Source organism: Rana temporaria, assembly GCF_905171775.1.
Source record: "Rana temporaria chromosome 9 unlocalized genomic scaffold, aRanTem1.1 chr9e, whole genome shotgun sequence".
Lineage (NCBI taxonomy): Eukaryota > Metazoa > Chordata > Amphibia > Anura > Ranidae > Rana > Rana temporaria.
The window spans coordinates 130698-149777 of NW_024404481.1; the positions used below are offsets into that span (position 1 = coordinate 130698).

Below are 19080 nucleotides of genomic sequence, written 5' to 3' on the forward strand. Positions count from 1 at the left end.
TTGGGGATACGATCATCCTTTGTTGGGGATACGATCGTCCGTTGTTGGGGATAGGATCGTCCATTGTTGGGGATAGGATCGTCCATTGTTGGGGATAGGATCGTCCATTGTTGGGGATACGATCGTCCGTTGTTGGGGATACGACCGTCCGTTGTTGGGGATACGACCGTCCGTTGTTGGGGATATGATCGTCCGTTGTTGGGGATACGATCGTCCGTTGTTGGGGATAGGATCGTCTGTTGTTGGGGATAGGATCGTCCGTTGTTGGGGATAGGATCGTCCGTTGTTGGGGATACGATCGTCTGTTGTTGGGGATACGATCGTCTGTTGTTGGGGATAGGATCGTCCGTTGTTGGGGATAGGATCGTCTGTTGTTGGGGATAGGATCGTCTGTTGTTGGGGATAGGATCGTCCGTTGTTGGGGATACGATCGTCTGTTGTTGGGGATACGATCATCCGTTGTTGAGGATATGACCATCCGTTGTTGAGGATACGATCGTCCATTTTTGGGTGATACAATCGTCCGTTGTTGGGGATATGACCGTCCGTTGTTGGGGATACGATCGTCCATTTTTGGGTGATACAATCGTCCGTTGTTGGGAATACGATCTTCCATTGTTGGGGATATGATCGTCCGTTTTTGGGGATACGACCGTCCATTGTTGGGGATACGATCGTCCGTTCTTGGGGATAGGATCGTCCGTTGTTGGGGATACGATCGTCCGTTGTTGGGGATACGAGCGTCCGTTGTTGGGGATACGATCGTCCATTTTTGGGTGATACGATCATCCGTTGTTGGGGATATGACCGTCCGTTGTTGGGGATACGATCGTCCATTTTTGGGTGATACAATCGTCCGTTGTTGGGGATACGACCGTCCATTGTTGGGGATACGATCGTCCATTTTTGGGTGATACAATCGTCCGTTCATTGTTGGGGATACGACCGTCCATTGTTGGGGATACGATCGTCCATTTTTGGGTGATACAATCGTCCGTTGTTGGGAATACGATCTTCCATTGTTGGGGATATGATCGTCCGTTTTTGGGGATACGACCGTCCATTGTTGGGGATACGATCGTCCATTGTTGGGGATAGGATCGTCCGTTGTTGGGGATACGATCGTCCGTTGTTGGGGATACGAGCGTCCGTTGTTGGGGATACGATCGTCCATTGTTGGGGATACGAGCGTCCATTGTTGGGGATAGGATCGTCCGTTGTTTGGGATACGATCATCCGGATACGATCGTCAGTTGTTTGGGATACGATCGTCCGTTGTTGGGGATAGGATCGTCCGTTGTTGGGGATACGAGCGTCCGTTGTTGGGGATACGAGCGTCCGTTGTTGGGGATACGATCGTCCGTTGTTGGGGATACGATCGTCCGTTGTTGGGGATACGATCGTCCGTTGTTGGGGATACGATCGTTCGTTGTTGGGGATACGATCGTCCGTTGTTGGGGATAGGATCGTCCGTTGTTGGGGATACGAGCGTCCGTTGTTGTTGGGGATACGATCGTCCATTGTTGGGGATAGGATCGTCCGTTGTTGGAGATACGATCGTCCGGATATGATCGTCCGTTGTTGGGGTTTCCATACTCTTTAGTTGAGTCTTTTCCCTCTTTCTGTATATAATGCTCCATATTATAGTATACAGTATATTGATCGACATGGATGGGATTTTCAGGTGTTAGTTTTGTGACTTCTTCAGGTATTTTTTTTCAGCCACCGGCTCGGCTGCTTCGGGAGGATCTCACAAAGACGACGACACGGCATCAGTGACCAGTTTAAATTCTGCAGCGAGCGGCCGCCGACTGAAGATCTACCGAACGTTCCGAGATGAAGACGGTAAAGAATACGTGCGCTGTGAGACGGTGCGCAAACCCTCCGTCATCGACGCCTACAGCCGGATCCGCACCACCAAAGACGACGAGTTCATGTGAGTATTCCGGATGGTGCGGGGGATGGGGCGCTGCCTGTCTCAAAACATCCCAGTCTATAGCTTGGTTCACATTGCTGTGTGTGGGGGACATGCGCAAAATTTGAGACACTGGGGTGTCATTACTTCCTAATGGGACTTCTTTCCCTGTTTTTTTGCGGGTAGGGGAGCCCATTACCTCCCAAAACCTCCCCTCTTTCCTCACCTCGGTACAATAAACCCCCCCTATGCACACCTCTGTACCGCACACCCTCTTTCAGTTCACCGCTGTACCCCAAACACTCCTGTACTCACCTCTGTACCCCAAACCACATCTCTGCCCCCCCACGTACCCCAAACACACTGTGCTCACCTCTGTACCCCAAGCCCCCTCTCTGCTCCGCCACGTACCCCAAACACTCCTGTGTTCACCTCTGTACCCCAAACCCCCTCTCTGCCCCCCCACATACCCCAAACACTCCTGTACTCACCTCTGTACCCCAAGCCCCCTCTCTGCTCCACCCCGTACCCCAAACACTTCTGTGCTCACCTCTGTACCCCAAACCCCCTCTCTGCCCCCCCACATACCCCAAACACTCCTGTACTCACCTCTGTACCCCAAGCCCCCTCTCTGCTCCACCCCGTACCCCAAACACTTCTGTGCTCACCTCTGTACCCCAAACCCCCTCTCTGCCCCCCCACATACCCCAAACACTCCTGTACTCACCTCTGTACCCCAAGCCCCCTCTCTGCTCCACCCCGTACCCCAAACACTCCTGTGCTCACCTCTGTACCCCAAGCCCCCTCTCTGCTCCACCACGTACCTCAAACACTTCTGTGCTCACCTCTGTACCCCAAGCCCCCTCTGCCCCCCCCCACATACCCCAAACACACTGTGCTCACCTCTGTACCCCAAGCCCCCTCTCTGCCCCCCCACGTACCCCAAACACACTGTGCTCACCTCTGTACCCCAAGCCCCCTCTCTGCCCCCCCACGTACCCCAAACACACTGTGCTCACCTCTGTACCCCAAGCCCCCTCTCTGCTCCACCACGTACCCCAAACACTCCTGTACTCACCTCTGTACCCCAAGCCCCCTCTCTGCTCCACCACGTACCTCAAACACTTCTGTGCTCACCTCTGTACCCCAAGCCCCCTCTCTGCTCCACCACGTACCTCAAACACTTCTGTGCTCACCTCTGTACCCCAAGCCCCCTCTCTGCCCCCCCCACATACCCCAAACACACTGTGCTCACCTCTGTACCCCAAGCCCCCTCTCTGCCCCCCCACGTACCCCAAACACTCCTGTACTCACCTCTGTACCCCAAGCCCCCTCTCTGCTCAACTTCAACCCTCCCCTCTCTTCACCTTGGTGGGATTCTTAGCCCTTGTCTCGGTGTTGGTGGACATGGTCCTCTCTGTAGACCTCTCTGTAGTCCTTGCAGTCCCGGAATGGGATTCTTAGTCTGATGGTGTCCTCTCTGTAGTCCTCTCTGTAGTCCTCTCTGTAGTCCTCGCAGTCCCGGAATGGGATTCTTAGTCTGATGGTGTCCTCTCTGTAGTCCTCTCTGTAGTCCTCTCTGTAGTCCTCGCAGTCCCGCAATGGGATTCTTAGTCTGATGGTGTCCTCTCTGTAGTCCTCTCTGTAGTCCTCTCTGTAGTCCCCGCAGGCCCTTGTCTCGGCCTCGTCTGATGGTGTCCTCTCTGTAGTCCTCTCTGTAGTCCTCGCAGTCCCGGAATGGGATTCTTAGTCTGATGGTGTCCTCTCTGTAGTCCTCTCTGTAGTCCTCTCTGTAGTCCCCGCAGGCCCTTGTCTCGGCCTCGTCTGATGGTGTCCTCTCTGTAGTCCTCTCTGTAGTCCTCTCAGTCCCTTGTCTCGGCCTCGTCTGATGGTGTCCTCTCTGTAGTCCTCTCTGTAGTCCCCGCAGGCCCTTGTCTCGGCCTCGTCTGATGGTGTCCTCTCTGTAGTCCTCTCTGTAGTCCTCGCAGTCCCGGAATGGGATTCTTAGTCTGATGGTGTCCTCTCTGTGTTTTAGTAAGAAGTTTGCTCTCTTTGATGAACAACATCGGGAAGAGATGAGGAAAGAAAGGCGAAGGATCCAGGAACAGCTTCGTAGACTGAAACGCAATCAGGAGAAGGAGAAGCTCCGAGGACCTCCTGAGAAGAAACCAAAGAAGATGAAGGAGCGGCCGGATCTCAAGGTATGTGATCGATTTTGTTTTCCCGACATTTGAAGCCGCATTGCCCCAGGAATGCCGAGTCCTGCTGTCTGTGTCAATGGACCCAGCAGCAGGACACGGGAGTGCCCCCGAGGGAGAGCGCTTCTCCAACGGGGCACTCGAGAAGAGGAGGAGTCAGGAGCACCGCTGAGGGACCACAGAAGAGGAGGATCAGGGCCACAAAACCAACTGCACTGAGGAGGTAAGTATGACGTGTTTGTTATTTTTTAGTTGTCCTGTAAGCCCAATGAGAAGATGACGGTCCTACAGATAAAATAATGTCCTTGTTCTATCTCTGTGAATTGGGAGCAGTGCGGGACTCCTACATACGGATTATGATTCCTTTTCTCTCCCTGCAGCTGAAATGTGGAGCCTGTGGGGCGATCGGACACATGAGGACCAACAAGTTCTGTCCCCTCTACTATCAGACGAACGCCCCTCCATCCAATCCCGTGGCCATGACCGAGGAGCAGGAAGAGGAGCTGGAGAAAACCGTCATTCACAATGACAACGAGGAGCTGATTAAAGTGGAAGGAACCAAAATTGTTTTGGGCAAACAGCTGATTGAAAGGTATGGGGGAGGGGATTGCACTCGCATGTCCTTTCCCATAGAGAACTGTTAGGCCTCGTACAGACGAGCGGATCTGTCCGATGAAAATGTCCGCTGGGATCATTTGGTCTGATGGCTGTACACACCATCGGACCAAATTTCCCGCCGGACAGACGACGCGGTGACGTGGCGGCGACGTGCGCGAACCCGGAAGTTCAATCACTTCGACGTCATGCGCGGGGTTCTCGGGCCAGCGGACATGTCCGATGAGTCATACTGACCATCGGACATGTCCGGCGGACATGGTTCCAGCGGACATGTTTCTTAGCATGCTAAGAAACATTTGTCCGCTGGAAACCTGTCCGGTCGGCCAGAAAATTGTCCGGTCGGCCCTACACACGACCGAACATGTCCGCGGAAACTGGTCCGCCGGACCAGTTTCAGCGGACATGTTCGGTCGTGTGTACGAGGCCTCAGTTTAGTGAAAGCCCAATAGTAGTTTCAGTAGGGGTCCCGCTGTACTGTTTCTTTTGTTAAAGCTCCCCCAGCAGAGGAGCCCAGGCCCGGTATTCCTGAGGAGTCTGGGCCCGGTGTTCCTGAGGAGTCTGGGCCCGGTGTTCCTGAGGAGTCTGGGCCCGGTGTTCCTGAGGAGTCTGGGCCCGGTGTTCCTGAGGAGTCTGGGCCCAGTGTTCCTGAGGAGTCTGGGCCCGGTATTGCGGAGGAGTCTGGGCCCGGTATTCCGGAGGAGCCTGGGCCGGGTATTCCGGAGGAGCCTGGGCCGGGTATTCCGGAGGAGCCTGGGCCCGGTGTTCCGGAGGAGTCTGGGCCCGGTATTCCCGGAGGAGCCTGGGCACGGTATTCCTGAGGAGTCTGGGCCCGGTATTCCTGAGGAGTCTGGGCCCGGTATTCCTGAGGAGTCTGGGCCCGGTATTCCTGAGGAGTCTGGGCCCGGTATTCCGGAGGAGTCTGGGCCCGGTATTCCTGGAGGAGTCTGGGCCCGGTATTCCTGAGGAGTCTGGGCCCGGTATTCCGGAGGAGCCTGGGCCTGGTATTCCTGAGGAGTCTGGGCCCGGTATTCCTGAGGAGTCTGGGCCCGGTATTCCGGAGGAGTCTGGGCCCGGTATTCCTGGAGGAGTCTGGGCCCGGTATTCCGGAGGAGCCTGGGCCCGATATTCCGGAGGGGCGTGGGCCCGGGATTCCGGAGGAGTCTGGGCCCGGCATTCCGGAGGAGTCTGGGCCCGGCATTCCGGAGGAGTCTGGGCCCGGCATTCCGGAGGAGTCTGGGCCCGGCATTCCGGAGGAGTCTGGGCCCGGCATTCCGGAGGAGTCTGGGCCCGGCATTCCGGAGGAGTCTGGGCCCGGCATTCCGGAGGAGTCTGGGCCCGGCATTCCGGAGGAGTCTGGGCCCGGCGTATTCCAGAGGAGTCTGGGCCCGGTATTGCGGAGGAGTCTGGGCCCGGTATTGCGGAGGAGCCTGGGCCCGGTATTGCGGAGGAGCCTGGGCCCGGTATTGCGGAGGAGCCTGGGCCCGGTATTCCTGGAGGAGTCTGGGCCCGTTATTCCTGGAGGAGTCTGGGCCCGTTATTCCTGGAGGAGTCTGGGCCCGGTATTCCTGGAGGAGTCTGGGCCCGGTATTCCGGAGGAGTCTGGGCCCGGTATTCCGGAGGAGCCTGGGCCCGGTATTCCGTGGGAGTCTGGGCCCGGTATTCCGTGGGAGTCTGGGCCCGGTGTTCCGTGGGAGTCTGGGCCCGGTGTTCCGTGGGAGTCTGGGGCAGGTGTTCCGTGGGAGTCTGGGGCAGGTATTCCTGGAGGAGTCTGGGCCCGGTATTCCTGAGGAGTCTGGGCCCGGTGTTCCGGAGGAGTCTGGGCCCGGTATTCCTGGAGGAGCCTGGGCCCGGTATTCCGGAGGAGCCTGGGCCCGGTATTCCGGAGGAGCCTGGGCCCGGTATTCCGGAGGAGCCTGGGCCCGGTATTCCGTGGGAGTCTGGGCCCGGTATTCCGTGGGAGTCTGGGCCCGGTATTCCGTGGGAGTCTGGGCCCGGTGTTCCGTGGGAGTCTGGGGCAGGTATTCCTGAGGAGTCTGGGCCCGGTATTCCAGAGGAGTCCCGGCCTGGTATTAGGCTGTAGCTAAAGATCACCATACTGTGTGAGAACAGAGGTCTCTCTGCAGAGGTCTGACACGCCCCCTGTTCAGTCTCAACGCTCACACCCCCTGCTGATTGCTGAGCTGTAGTTGTGACAAGAGAGAGGGGCATGTCAGACTGCTGCAGAGAGACCGCTGCTTACACTGCATGGTGGTCTTTAGCTGCTGTCTGATGCCAGCTTTAGGAGAACTTTCCATAAGTGAAGAAGGTGAAAGCTCCACAAAGGTTTCATGTTTGATGATGAAATGTTCTTCTATATATTTCTATGAAAAGTAAATAAATGTAAAACTCGATGTATTCCCTTCCTCCCGCTGACCCCGATCCCTCCCCTCTGTGCAGTGCTGATGAGGTGCGGAGGAAATCTTTGGTCCTGAAGTTCCCTAAACAGCAACTTCCCCAGAAGAAGAAGAGAAGAGTGGGGAGCACCGTGCACTGCGACTACCTCAATGTAAGTCACCTCTGTGTTCAGGGGGGGTTCCAGGCCCGGAGCCAGAGGAACCACGCTGTGGGGCATGCGGGGGGGGGGTTCCAGGCCCGGAGCCAGAGGAACCACGCTGCGGGACATGGGGGGGTTCCAGGCCCAGAGCCAGAGGAACCACACTGCGGGACATGGGGGGGTTCCAGGCCCGGAGCCAGAGGAACCACGCTGCGGGACATCAGGGGGTTCCAGGCCCGGAGCCAGAGGAAATACACTGCGGGGCATAAGGGGGGGTTCCAGGCCCGGAGCCAGAGGAACCACACTGCGGGGCATAAGGGGGGGTTCCAGGCCCGGAGCCAGAGGAACCACACTGCGGGGCATAAGGGGGGGTTCCAGGCCCGGAGCCAGAGGAACCACACTGCGGGGCATGGGGGGGTTTACAGGCCCGGAGCCAGAGGAACCACGCTGCGGGACATCAGGGGGGGGTTCCAGGCCAGGAGCCAGAGGAAATACACTGCGGGGCATAAGGGGGGGTTCCAGGCCCGGAGCCAGAGGAACCACACTGCGGGGCATAAGGGGGGGTTCCAGGCCCGGAGCCAGAGGAACCACACTGCGGGGCATAAGGGGGGGTTCCAGGCCCGGAGCCAGAGGAACCACACTGCGGGGCATAAGGGGGGGTTCCAGGCCAGGAGCCAGAGGAACCACGCTGCGGGACATCAGGGGGGGGTTCCAGGCCAGGAGCCAGAGGAAATACACTGCGGGGCATAAGGGGGGGTGCCAGGCCCGGAGCCAGAGGAACCACACTGCGGGGCATAAGGGGGGGTTCCAGGCCCGGAGCCAGAGGAACCACACTTCGGGGCATAAGGGGGGGTTCCAGGCCCGGAGCCAGAGGAACCACACTGCGGGGCATAAGGGGGGGTTCCAGGCCCGGAGCCAGAGGAAATACACTGCGGGGCATGGGGGGGGTTCCAGGCCAGGAGCCAGAGGAACCACGCTGCGGGACATCAGGGGGGGGTTCCAGGCCAGGAGCCAGAGGAAATACACTGCGGGGCATAAGGGGGGGTTCCAGGCCCGGAGCCAGAGGAACCACACTGCGGGGCATAAGGGGGGGTTCCAGGCCCGGAGCCAGAGGAACCACACTGCGGGGCATAAGGGGGGGTTCCAGGCCCGGAGCCAGAGGAACCACACTGCGGGGCATGGGGGGTTTACAGGCCCGGAGCCAGAGGAACCACGCTGCGGGGCATGGGGGGGTTTACAGGCCCGGAGCCAGAGGAACCACGCTGCGGGGCATGGGGGGGTTTACAGGCCCGGAGCCAGAGGAACCACGCTGCGGGGCATGGGGGGGGTTTACAGGCCCGGAGCCAGAGGAACCACGCTGCGGGGCATGGGGGGGGTTCCAGGCCCGGAGCCAGAGGAACATGCTGTGGGACATCAGGGGGGGGGGGGGTTCCAGACCAGGAGCCAGAGAAACCACACTGTGGGGCATGGGGGGGGGGTTCCAGAGTATTCGATCGGCTGCTAATTTTGTGACAGAAACGATCGGTCTCTATCATTTTATTGGTCGGATTATTATAACAGTGAGAGAAACACAAAAATATCCAGAAAAACACATTTCATAAAAGTTATAATTTGATTTGTATTTAATGAGAGAAATAAGTATGTGAACCCCTCACAGAACATGACTTGGTGATTGGTGGAGAATCCCTTGTTGGGGGTCACAGAGGTCGGACGTTTCTTGGAGTTGGGGGAGGTTCCTTGTTGGGGGGTCACAGAGGTCGGACGTTTCTTGGAGTTGGGGGAGGTTCCTTGTTGGGGGTCACAGAGGTCGGACGTTTCTTGGAGTTGGGGGAGGTTCCTTGTTGGGGGTCACAGAGGTCGGACGTTTCTTGGAGTTGGGGGAGGTTCCTTGTTGGGGGTCACAGAGGTCGGACGTTTCTTGGAGTTGGGGGAGGTTCCTTGTTGGGGGTCACAGAGGTCGGACGTTTCTTGGAGTTGGGGGAGGTTCCTTGTTGGGGGTCACAGAGGTCGGACGTTTCTTGGAGTTGGGGGAGGTTCCTTGTTGGGGGTCACAGAGGTCGGACGTTTCTTGGAGTTGGGGGAGGTTCATTGTTGGGGGTCACAGAGGTCGGACGTTTCTTGGAGTTGGGGGAGGTTCCTTGTTGGGGGTCACAGAGGTCGGACGTTTCTTGGAGTTGGGGGAGGTTCCTTGTTGGTGATCAGAGGTCGGATGTTTCTTGGAGTTGGGGGAGGTTCCTTGTTGGGGGTCACAGAGGTCGGACGTTTCTTGGAGTTGGGGGAGGTTCATTGTTGGGGGTCACAGAGGTCGGACATTTCTTGGAGTTGGGGGAGGTTCATTGTTGGGGGTCACAGAGGTCGGACGTTTCTTGGAGTTGGGGGAGGTTCCTTGTTGGGGGTCACAGAGGTCGGACGTTTCTTGGAGTTGGGGGAGGTTCCTTGTTGGGGGTCACAGAGGTCGGACGTTTCTTGGAGTTGGGAGAGGTTCCTTGTTGGGGGTCACAGAGGTCGGACGTTTCTTGGAGTTGGCGGAGGTTCCTTGTTGGGGGTCACAGAGGTCGGACGTTTCTTGGAGTTGGGGGAGGTTCCTTGTTGGGGGTCACAGAGGTCGGACGTTTCTTGGAGTTGGGGGAGGTTCCTTGTTGGGGGTCACAGAGGTCGGACGTTTCTTGGAGTTGGGTGAGGTTCCTTGTTGGGGGTCACAGAGGTCGGACGTTTCTTGGAGTTGGGGGAGGTTCCTTGTTGGGGGTCACAGAGGTCGGACGTTTCTTGGAGTTGGGGGAGGTTCCTTGTTGGGGGTCACAGAGGTCGGACGTTTCTTGGAGTTGGGGGGGGTTCCTTGTTGGGGGTCACAGAGGTCAGACGTTTCTTGGAGTTGGGGGAGGTTCCTTGTTGGGGGTCACAGAGGTCGGATGTTTCTTGGAGTTGGGGGAGGTTCCTTGTTGGGGGTCACAGAGGTCAGACGTTTCTTGGAGTTGGGGGAGGTTCCTTGTTGGGGGTCACAGAGGTCGGACGTTTCTTGGAGTTGGGGGAGGTTCCTTGTTGGGGGTCACAGAGGTCGGACGTTTCTTGGAGTTGGGGGAGGTTCATTGTTGGGGGTCACAGAGGTCGGACGTTTCTTGGAGTTGGGGGAGGTTCCTTGTTGGTGATCAGAGGTCGGATGTTTCTTGGAGTTGGGGGAGGTTCCTTGTTGGGGGTCACAGAGGTCGGACGTTTCTTGGAGTTGGGGGAGGTTCCTTGTTGGGGGTCACAGAGGTCGGACGTTTCTTGGAGTTGGGGGAGGTTCATTGTTGGGGGTCACAGAGGTCGGACGTTTCTTGGAGTTGGGGGAGGTTCCTTGTTGGGGGTCACAGAGGTCGGACGTTTCTTGGAGTTGGGGGAGGTTCCTTGTTGGGGGTCACAGAGGTCGGACGTTTCTTGGAGTTGGGAGAGGTTCCTTGTTGGGGGTCACAGAGGTCGGACGTTTCTTGGAGTTGGCGGAGGTTCCTTGTTGGGGGTCACAGAGGTCGGACGTTTCTTGGAGTTGGGGGAGGTTCCTTGTTGGGGGTCACAGAGGTCGGACGTTTCTTGGAGTTGGGGGAGGTTCCTTGTTGGGGGTCACAGAGGTCGGACGTTTCTTGGAGTTGGGGGAGGTTCCTTGTTGGGGGTCACAGAGGTCGGACGTTTCTTGGAGTTGGGGGAGGTTCCTTGTTGGGGGTCACAGAGGTCGGACGTTTCTTGGAGTTGGGGGAGGTTCCTTGTTGGGGGTCACAGAGGTCGGACGTTTCTTGGAGTTGGGGGAGGTTCCTTGTTGGGGGTCACAGAGGTCGGACGTTTCTTGGAGTTGGGGGAGGTTCCTTGTTGGGGGTCACAGAGGTCGGACGTTTCTTGGAGTTGGGGGAGGTTCCTTGTTGGGGGTCACAGAGGTCGGACGTTTCTTGGAGTTGGGGGAGGTTCCTTGTTGGGGGTCACAGAGGTCGGACGTTTCTTGGAGTTGGGGGAGGTTCCTTGTTGGGGGTCACAGAGGTCGGACGTTTCTTGGAGTTGGGGGAGGTTCCTTGTTGGGGGTCACAGAGGTCGGACGTTTCTTGGAGTTGGGGGAGGTTCCTTGTTGGGGGTCACAGAGGTCGGACGTTTCTTGGAGTTGGGGGAGGTTCCTTGTTGGGGGTCACAGAGGTCGGACGTTTCTTGGAGTTGGGGGAGGTTCCTTGTTGGGGGTCACAGAGGTCGGACGTTTCTTGGAGTTGGGGGAGGTTCCTTGTTGGGGGTCACAGAGGTCGGACGTTTCTTGGAGTTGGGGGAGGTTCCTTGTTGGGGGTCACAGAGGTCGGACGTTTCTTGGAGTTGGGGGAGGTTCCTTGTTGGGGGTCACAGAGGTCGGACGTTTCTTGGAGTTGGGGGAGGTTTCTTGTTGGTGATCAGAGGTCGGATGTTTCTTGGAGTTGGGGGAGGTTCCTTGTTGGGGGTCACAGAGGTCAGACGTTTCTTGGAGTTGGGGGAGGTTCCTTGTTGGGGGTCACAGAGGTCGGACGTTTCTTGGAGTTGGGAGAGGTTCCTTGTTGGGGGTCACAGAGGTCGGACGTTTCTTGGAGTTGGGGGAGGTTCCTTGTTGGGGGTCACAGAGGTCAGACGTTTCTTGGAGTTGGGGGAGGTTCCTTGTTGGGGGTCACAGAGGTCAGACGTTTCTTGGAGTTGGGGGAGGTTCCTTGTTGGTGATCAGAGGTCGGATGTTTCTTGGAGTTGGGGGAGGTTCCTTGTTGGGGGTCACAGAGGTCGGACGTTTCTTGGAGTTGGGGGAGGTTCCTTGTTGGGGGTCACAGAGGTCGGACGTTTCTTGGAGTTGGGGGAGGTTCCTTGTTGGGGGTCACAGAGGTCGGACGTTTCTTGGAGTTGGGGGAGGTTCCTTGTTGGGGGTCACAGAGGTCAGACGTTTCTTGGAGTTGGGGGAGGTTCCTTGTTGGGGGTCACAGAGGTCGGACGTTTCTTGGAGTTGGGGGAGGTTCCTTGTTGGGGGTCACAGAGGTCAGACGTTTCTTGGAGTTGGGGGAGGTTCCTTGTTGGGGGTCACAGAGGTCGGACGTTTCTTGGAGTTGGGGGTGGTTCCTTGTTGGGGGTCACAGAGGTCGGACGTTTCTTGGAGTTGGGGGAGGTTCCTTGTTGGGGGTCACAGAGGTCGGACGTTTCTTGGAGTTGGGGGAGGTTCCTTGTTGGTGATCAGAGGTCGGATGTTTCTTGGAGTTGGGGGAGGTTCCTTGTTGGGGGTCACAGAGGTCGGACGTTTCTTGGAGTTGGGGGAGGTTCATTGTTGGGGGTCACAGAGGTCGGACGTTTCTTGGAGTTGGGGGAGGTTCATTGTTGGGGGTCACAGAGGTCGGACGTTTCTAGGAGTTGGGGGAGGTTCCTTGTTGGGGGTCACAGAGGTCGGACGTTTCTTGGAGTTGGGGGAGGTTCCTTGTTGGGGGTCACAGAGGTCGGACGTTTCTTGGAGTTGGGGGAGGTTCCTTGTTGGGGGTCACAGAGGTCGGACGTTTCTTGGAGTTGGGGGAGGTTCCTTGTTGGGGGTCACAGAGGTCGGACGTTTCTTGGAGTTGGGGGAGGTTCCTTGTTGGGGGTCACAGAGGTCGGACGTTTCTTGGAGTTGGGAGAGGTTCCTTGTTGGGGGTCACAGAGGTCGGACGTTTCTTGGAGTTGGCGGAGGTTCCTTGTTGGGGGTCACAGAGGTCGGACGTTTCTTGGAGTTGGGGGAGGTTCCTTGTTGGGGGTCACAGAGGTCGGACGTTTCTTGGAGTTGGGGGAGGTTCCTTGTTGGGGGTCACAGAGGTCGGACGTTTCTTGGAGTTGGGGGAGGTTCCTTGTTGGGGGTCACAGAGGTCGGACGTTTCTTGGAGTTGGGGGAGGTTCCTTGTTGGGGGTCACAGAGGTCGGACGTTTCTTGGAGTTGGGGGAGGTTCCTTGTTGGGGGTCACAGAGGTCGGACGTTTCTAGGAGTTGGGGGAGGTTCCTTGTTGGGGGTCACAGAGGTCGGACGTTTCTTGGAGTTGGGGGAGGTTCCTTGTTGGGGGTCACAGAGGTCGGACGTTTCTTGGAGTTGGGGGAGGTTCCTTGTTGGGGGTCACAGAGGTCGGACGTTTCTTGGAGTTGGGGGAGGTTCCTTGTTGGGGGTCACAGAGGTCGGACGTTTCTTGGAGTTGGGGGAGGTTCCTTGTTGGGGGTCACAGAGGTCGGACGTTTCTTGGAGTTGGGGGAGGTTCCTTGTTGGGGGTCACAGAGGTCGGACGTTTCTTGGAGTTGGGGGAGGTTCCTTGTTGGGGGTCACAGAGGTCGGACGTTTCTTGGAGTTGGGGGAGGTTCCTTGTTGGGGGTCACAGAGGTCGGACGTTTCTTGGAGTTGGGGGAGGTTCCTTGTTGGGGGTCACAGAGGTCGGACGTTTCTTGGAGTTGGGGGAGGTTCCTTGTTGGGGGTCACAGAGGTCGGACGTTTCTTGGAGTTGGGGGAGGTTCCTTGTTGGGGGTCACAGAGGTCGGACGTTTCTTGGAGTTGGGGGAGGTTCATTGTTGGGGGTCACAGAGGTCGGACGTTTCTTGGAGTTGGGGGAGGTTCATTGTTGGGGGTCACAGAGGTCGGACGTTTCTTGGAGTTGGCGGAGGTTCCTTGTTGGGGGTCACAGAGGTCGGACGTTTCTTGGAGTTGGGGGAGGTTCCTTGTTGGGGGTCACAGAGGTCGGACGTTTCTTGGAGTTGGGGGAGGTTCCTTGTTGGGGGTCACAGAGGTCGGACGTTTCTTGGAGTTGGGGGAGGTTCCTTGTTGGGGGTCACAGAGGTCGGACGTTTCTTGGAGTTGGGGGAGGTTCCTTGTTGGGGGTCACAGAGGTCGGACGTTTCTTGGAGTTGGGGGAGGTTCCTTGTTGGGGGTCACAGAGGTCGGACGTTTCTTGGAGTTGGGGGAGGTTCCTTGTTGGGGGTCACAGAGGTCAGACGTTTCTTGGAGTTGGGGGAGGTTCCTTGTTGGGGGTCACAGAGGTCGGACGTTTCTTGGAGTTGGGGGAGGTTCCTTGTTGGGGGTCACAGAGGTCAGACGTTTCTTGGAGTTGGGGGAGGTTCCTTGTTGGGGGTCACAGAGGTCGGACGTTTCTTGGAGTTGGGGGAGGTTCCTTGTTGGGGGTCACAGAGGTCGGACGTTTCTTGGAGTTGGGGGAGGTTCCTTGTTGGGGGTCACAGAGGTCGGACGTTTCTTGGAGTTGGGGGAGGTTCCTTGTTGGTGATCAGAGGTCGGATGTTTCTTGGAGTTGGGGGAGGTTCCTTGTTGGGGGTCACAGAGGTCGGACGTTTCTTGGAGTTGGGGGAGGTTCATTGTTGGGGGTCACAGAGGTCGGACGTTTCTTGGAGTTGGGGGAGGTTCATTGTTGGGGGTCACAGAGGTCGGACGTTTCTTGGAGTTGGGGGAGGTTCCTTGTTGGGGGTCACAGAGGTCGGACGTTTCTTGGAGTTGGGGGAGGTTCCTTGTTGGGGGTCACAGAGGTCGGACGTTTCTTGGAGTTGGGGGAGGTTCCTTGTTGGGGGTCACAGAGGTCGGACGTTTCTTGGAGTTGGCGGAGGTTCCTTGTTGGGGGTCACAGAGGTCGGACGTTTCTTGGAGTTGGGGGAGGTTCCTTGTTGGGGGTCACAGAGGTCGGACGTTTCTTGGAGTTGGGGAGGTTCCTTGTTGGGGGTCACAGAGGTCGGACGTTTCTTGGAGTTGGGGGAGGTTCCTTGTTGGGGGTCACAGAGGTCGGACGTTTCTTGGAGTTGGGGGAGGTTCCTTGTTGGGGGTCACAGAGGTCGGACGTTTCTTGGAGTTGGGGGAGGTTCCTTGTTGGGGGTCACAGAGGTCGGACGTTTCTTGGAGTTGGGGGAGGTTCCTTGTTGGGGGTCACAGAGGTCGGACGTTTCTTGGAGTTGGGGGAGGTTCCTTGTTGGGGGTCACAGAGGTCGGACGTTTCTTGGAGTTGGGGGAGGTTCCTTGTTGGGGGTCACAGAGGTCGGACGTTTCTTGGAGTTGGGGGAGGTTCCTTGTTGGGGGTCACAGAGGTCGGACGTTTCTTGGAGTTGGGGGAGGTTCCTTGTTGGGGGTCACAGAGGTCGGACGTTTCTTGGAGTTGGGGGAGGTTCCTTGTTGGGGGTCACAGAGGTCGGACGTTTCTTGGAGTTGGGGGAGGTTCCTTGTTGGGGGTCACAGAGGTCGGACGTTTCTTGGAGTTGGGGGAGGTTCCTTGTTGGGGGTCACAGAGGTCGGACGTTTCTTGGAGTTGGGGGAGGTTCCTTGTTGGGGGTCACAGAGGTCGGACGTTTCTTGGAGTTGGGGGAGGTTCCTTGTTGGGGGTCACAGAGGTCGGACGTTTCTTGGAGTTGGGGGAGGTTCCTTGTTGGGGGTCACAGAGGTCGGACGTTTCTTGGAGTTGGGGGAGGTTCCTTGTTGGGGGTCACAGAGGTCAGACGTTTCTTGGAGTTGGGGGAGGTTTCTTGTTGGTGATCAGAGGTCGGATGTTTCTTGGAGTTGGGGGAGGTTCCTTGTTGGGGGTCACAGAGGTCAGACGTTTCTTGGAGTTGGGGGAGGTTCCTTGTTGGGGGTCACAGAGGTCGGACGTTTCTTGGAGTTGGGAGAGGTTCCTTGTTGGGGGTCACAGAGGTCGGACGTTTCTTGGAGTTGGGGGAGGTTCCTTGTTGGGGGTCACAGAGGTCAGACGTTTCTTGGAGTTGGGGGAGGTTCCTTGTTGGGGGTCACAGAGGTCAGACGTTTCTTGGAGTTGGGGGAGGTTCCTTGTTGGTGATCAGAGGTCGGATGTTTCTTGGAGTTGGGGGAGGTTCCTTGTTGGGGGTCACAGAGGTCGGACGTTTCTTGGAGTTGGGGGAGGTTCATTGTTGGGGGTCACAGAGGTCGGACGTTTCTTGGAGTTGGGGGAGGTTCATTGTTGGGGGTCACAGAGGTCGGACGTTTCTTGGAGTTGGGGGAGGTTCCTTGTTGGGGGTCACAGAGGTCGGACGTTTCTTGGAGTTGGGGGAGGTTCCTTGTTGGGGGTCACAGAGGTCGGACGTTTCTTGGAGTTGGGAGAGGTTCCTTGTTGGGGGTCACAGAGGTCGGACGTTTCTTGGAGTTGGCGGAGGTTCCTTGTTGGGGGTCACAGAGGTCGGACGTTTCTTGGAGTTGGGGGAGGTTCCTTGTTGGGGGTCACAGAGGTCGGACGTTTCTTGGAGTTGGGGGAGGTTCCTTGTTGGGGGTCACAGAGGTCGGACGTTTCTTGGAGTTGGCGGAGGTTCCTTGTTGGGGGTCACAGAGGTCGGACGTTTCTTGGAGTTGGGGGAGGTTCCTTGTTGGGGGTCACAGAGGTCAGACGTTTCTTGGAGTTGGGGGAGGTTCCTTGTTGGTGATGAGAGGTCGGATGTTTCTTGGAGTTGGGGGAGGTTCCTTGTTGGGGGTCACAGAGGTCGGACGTTTCTTGGAGTTGGGGGAGGTTCATTGTTGGGGGTCACAGAGGTCGGACGTTTCTTGGAGTTGGGGGAGGTTCATTGTTGGGGGTCACAGAGGTCGGACGTTTCTTGGAGTTGGGGGAGGTTCCTTGTTGGGGGTCACAGAGGTCGGACGTTTCTTGGAGTTGGGGGAGGTTCCTTGTTGGGGGTCACAGAGGTCGGACGTTTCTTGGAGTTGGGAGAGGTTCCTTGTTGGGGGTCACAGAGGTCGGACGTTTCTTGGAGTTGGCGGAGGTTCCTTGTTGGGGGTCACAGAGGTCGGACGTTTCTTGGAGTTGGGGGAGGTTCCTTGTTGGGGGTCACAGAGGTCGGACGTTTCTTGGAGTTGGGGGAGGTTCCTTGTTGGGGGTCACAGAGGTCGGACGTTTCTTGGAGTTGGCGGAGGTTCCTTGTTGGGGGTCACAGAGGTCGGACGTTTCTTGGAGTTGGGGGAGGTTCCTTGTTGGGGGTCACAGAGGTCGGACGTTTCTTGGAGTTGGGGGAGGTTCCTTGTTGGGGGTCACAGAGGTCGGACGTTTCTTGGAGTTGGGGAGGTTCCTTGTTGGGGGTCACAGAGGTCGGACGTTTCTTGGAGTTGGGGGAGGTTCCTTGTTGGGGGTCACAGAGGTCGGACGTTTCTTGGAGTTGGGGGAGGTTCCTTGTTGGGGGTCACAGAGGTCGGACGTTTCTTGGAGTTGGGGGAGGTTCCTTGTTGGGGGTCACAGAGGTCGGACGTTTCTTGGAGTTGGGGGAGGTTCCTTGTTGGGGGTCACAGAGGTCGGACGTTTCTTGGAGTTGGGGGAGGTTCCTTGTTGGGGGTCACAGAGGTCGGACGTTTCTTGGAGTTGGGGGAGGTTCCTTGTTGGGGGTCACAGAGGTCGGACGTTTCTTGGAGTTGGGAGAGGTTCCTTGTTGGGGGTCACAGAGGTCGGACGTTTCTTGGAGTTGGGGGAGGTTCCTTGTTGGGGGTCACAGAGGTCGGTCGTTTCTTGGAGTTGGGGGAGGTTCCTTGTTGGGGGTCACAGAGGTCGGACGTTTCTTGGAGTTGGGGGAGGGATTTTTTGGGATTAAGGCAGGGGTGCTCAACCAGTGGCCCGCGGAGCCCTCTGATGTGAACCTGTGTACTTCCTGGCTACATTCTCCCCCCACTTGAATTCTTTGGTCCCCAAAGAGGGGGAGATATTGAACTAACCAAACATTAATGAAGATAACGAAGTGTTCGGGTTTATAGGAATGAGGTGCCAACCCCTAAGACCGAGGAGAGGGACAGTTATTTTGTGTTTCCTCCATTTGTGAATAATAATCCCACCAGCTGTTGGCTCCTCCCACCAGCTGTTGTCTCCTCTCACCAAGCTGCTTGGCGAGGGTCTTGTAGCCCATTCCAGCCTTGTGTAGATCTCCAATCTTCTCCCCGACATCCTTGGACAGATCTTTGGTCTCGGCCATGATGGAGAGATTGGAATCTGATTGGTTGAATATGTGGACAGGTGTCTTCTATACAGGTAACAAGCTGAGATTAGGAGAGTGCTCCCTATAAGAGAGAGAGAGAGAGAGTGCTCCTAATCTCAGCTCATTACCTGTATAGAAGACACCCGGGAGCCAGAAATCTCGCTGATTGGTCGGGGTTCCCATACTTATTTCACTCATTAAATACAAATCAATTTATAACTTTTTGGTTTTCTGGATATTTTTGTTGTTCTTCTCACACTGAAGTCTATTTTGTATCTTTTGCCTTTTATTGGAATTCTCACTTAGAAATAATAAAATGATAATTTGTTGTCCTGTTTCAGCGCCCCCATAAATCCATTCACCGCCGAAGGACCGATCCCATGGTCACCCTGTCCTCCGTGCTGGAATCCATCATCAATGACATGAGAGATATGCCCAATGTAAGTATTATTTCCAAAAGTATTGGGACGCCGGCCCATGTGGTCACCTCTGATCTCACCATACACTATATTTCCAAAAGTATTGGGACGCCTGCCTATGTGGTCACCTCTGATCTCACCATACACTATATTACCAAAAGTATTGGGACGCCGGCCTTTACACACACATGAACTTTAATGACCCCCCAGTCTTAGTCCGGAGGGTTCAATATTGAGTTGGCTCCGCCCTTTGCAGCTATAACACCTTCACCTCTTCTGGGAAGGCCGTCCACAAGGTTTAGGGGTGTGTCTATGGGAATGTTTGACCATTCTTCCAGAAAAGCATTTGTGAGGTCAGGCACTGATGTTGGGCGAGAAGGCCTGGCTCACAGTCTCGAAGGTGTTTGAGGTCAGGACTCTGTGCAGGCCTGTCAAGTTTCTTCACCCCAAACTCGCTTATCCATGTCTTTATGAAACCAGTGGGTAGCG

General features: G+C 56.7%; 1 protein-coding gene across 1 annotated transcript in view; it reads left to right on the forward strand.

The window, feature by feature from the left end:
* Nucleotides 1-19080, forward strand: part of TAF1 (TATA-box binding protein associated factor 1) — a 127831-nt gene that overhangs the window by 75988 nt on the left and 32763 nt on the right. Inside the window, exons 24-28 of the mRNA XM_040334447.1 lie at nt 1723-1936; nt 3951-4116; nt 4494-4705; nt 7168-7276; nt 18514-18612. Of these exons, the coding sequence (XP_040190381.1) occupies nt 1723-1936; nt 3951-4116; nt 4494-4705; nt 7168-7276; nt 18514-18612 (800 nt within the window). The remainder of the gene's footprint in view (nt 1-1722; nt 1937-3950; nt 4117-4493; nt 4706-7167; nt 7277-18513; nt 18613-19080) is intronic.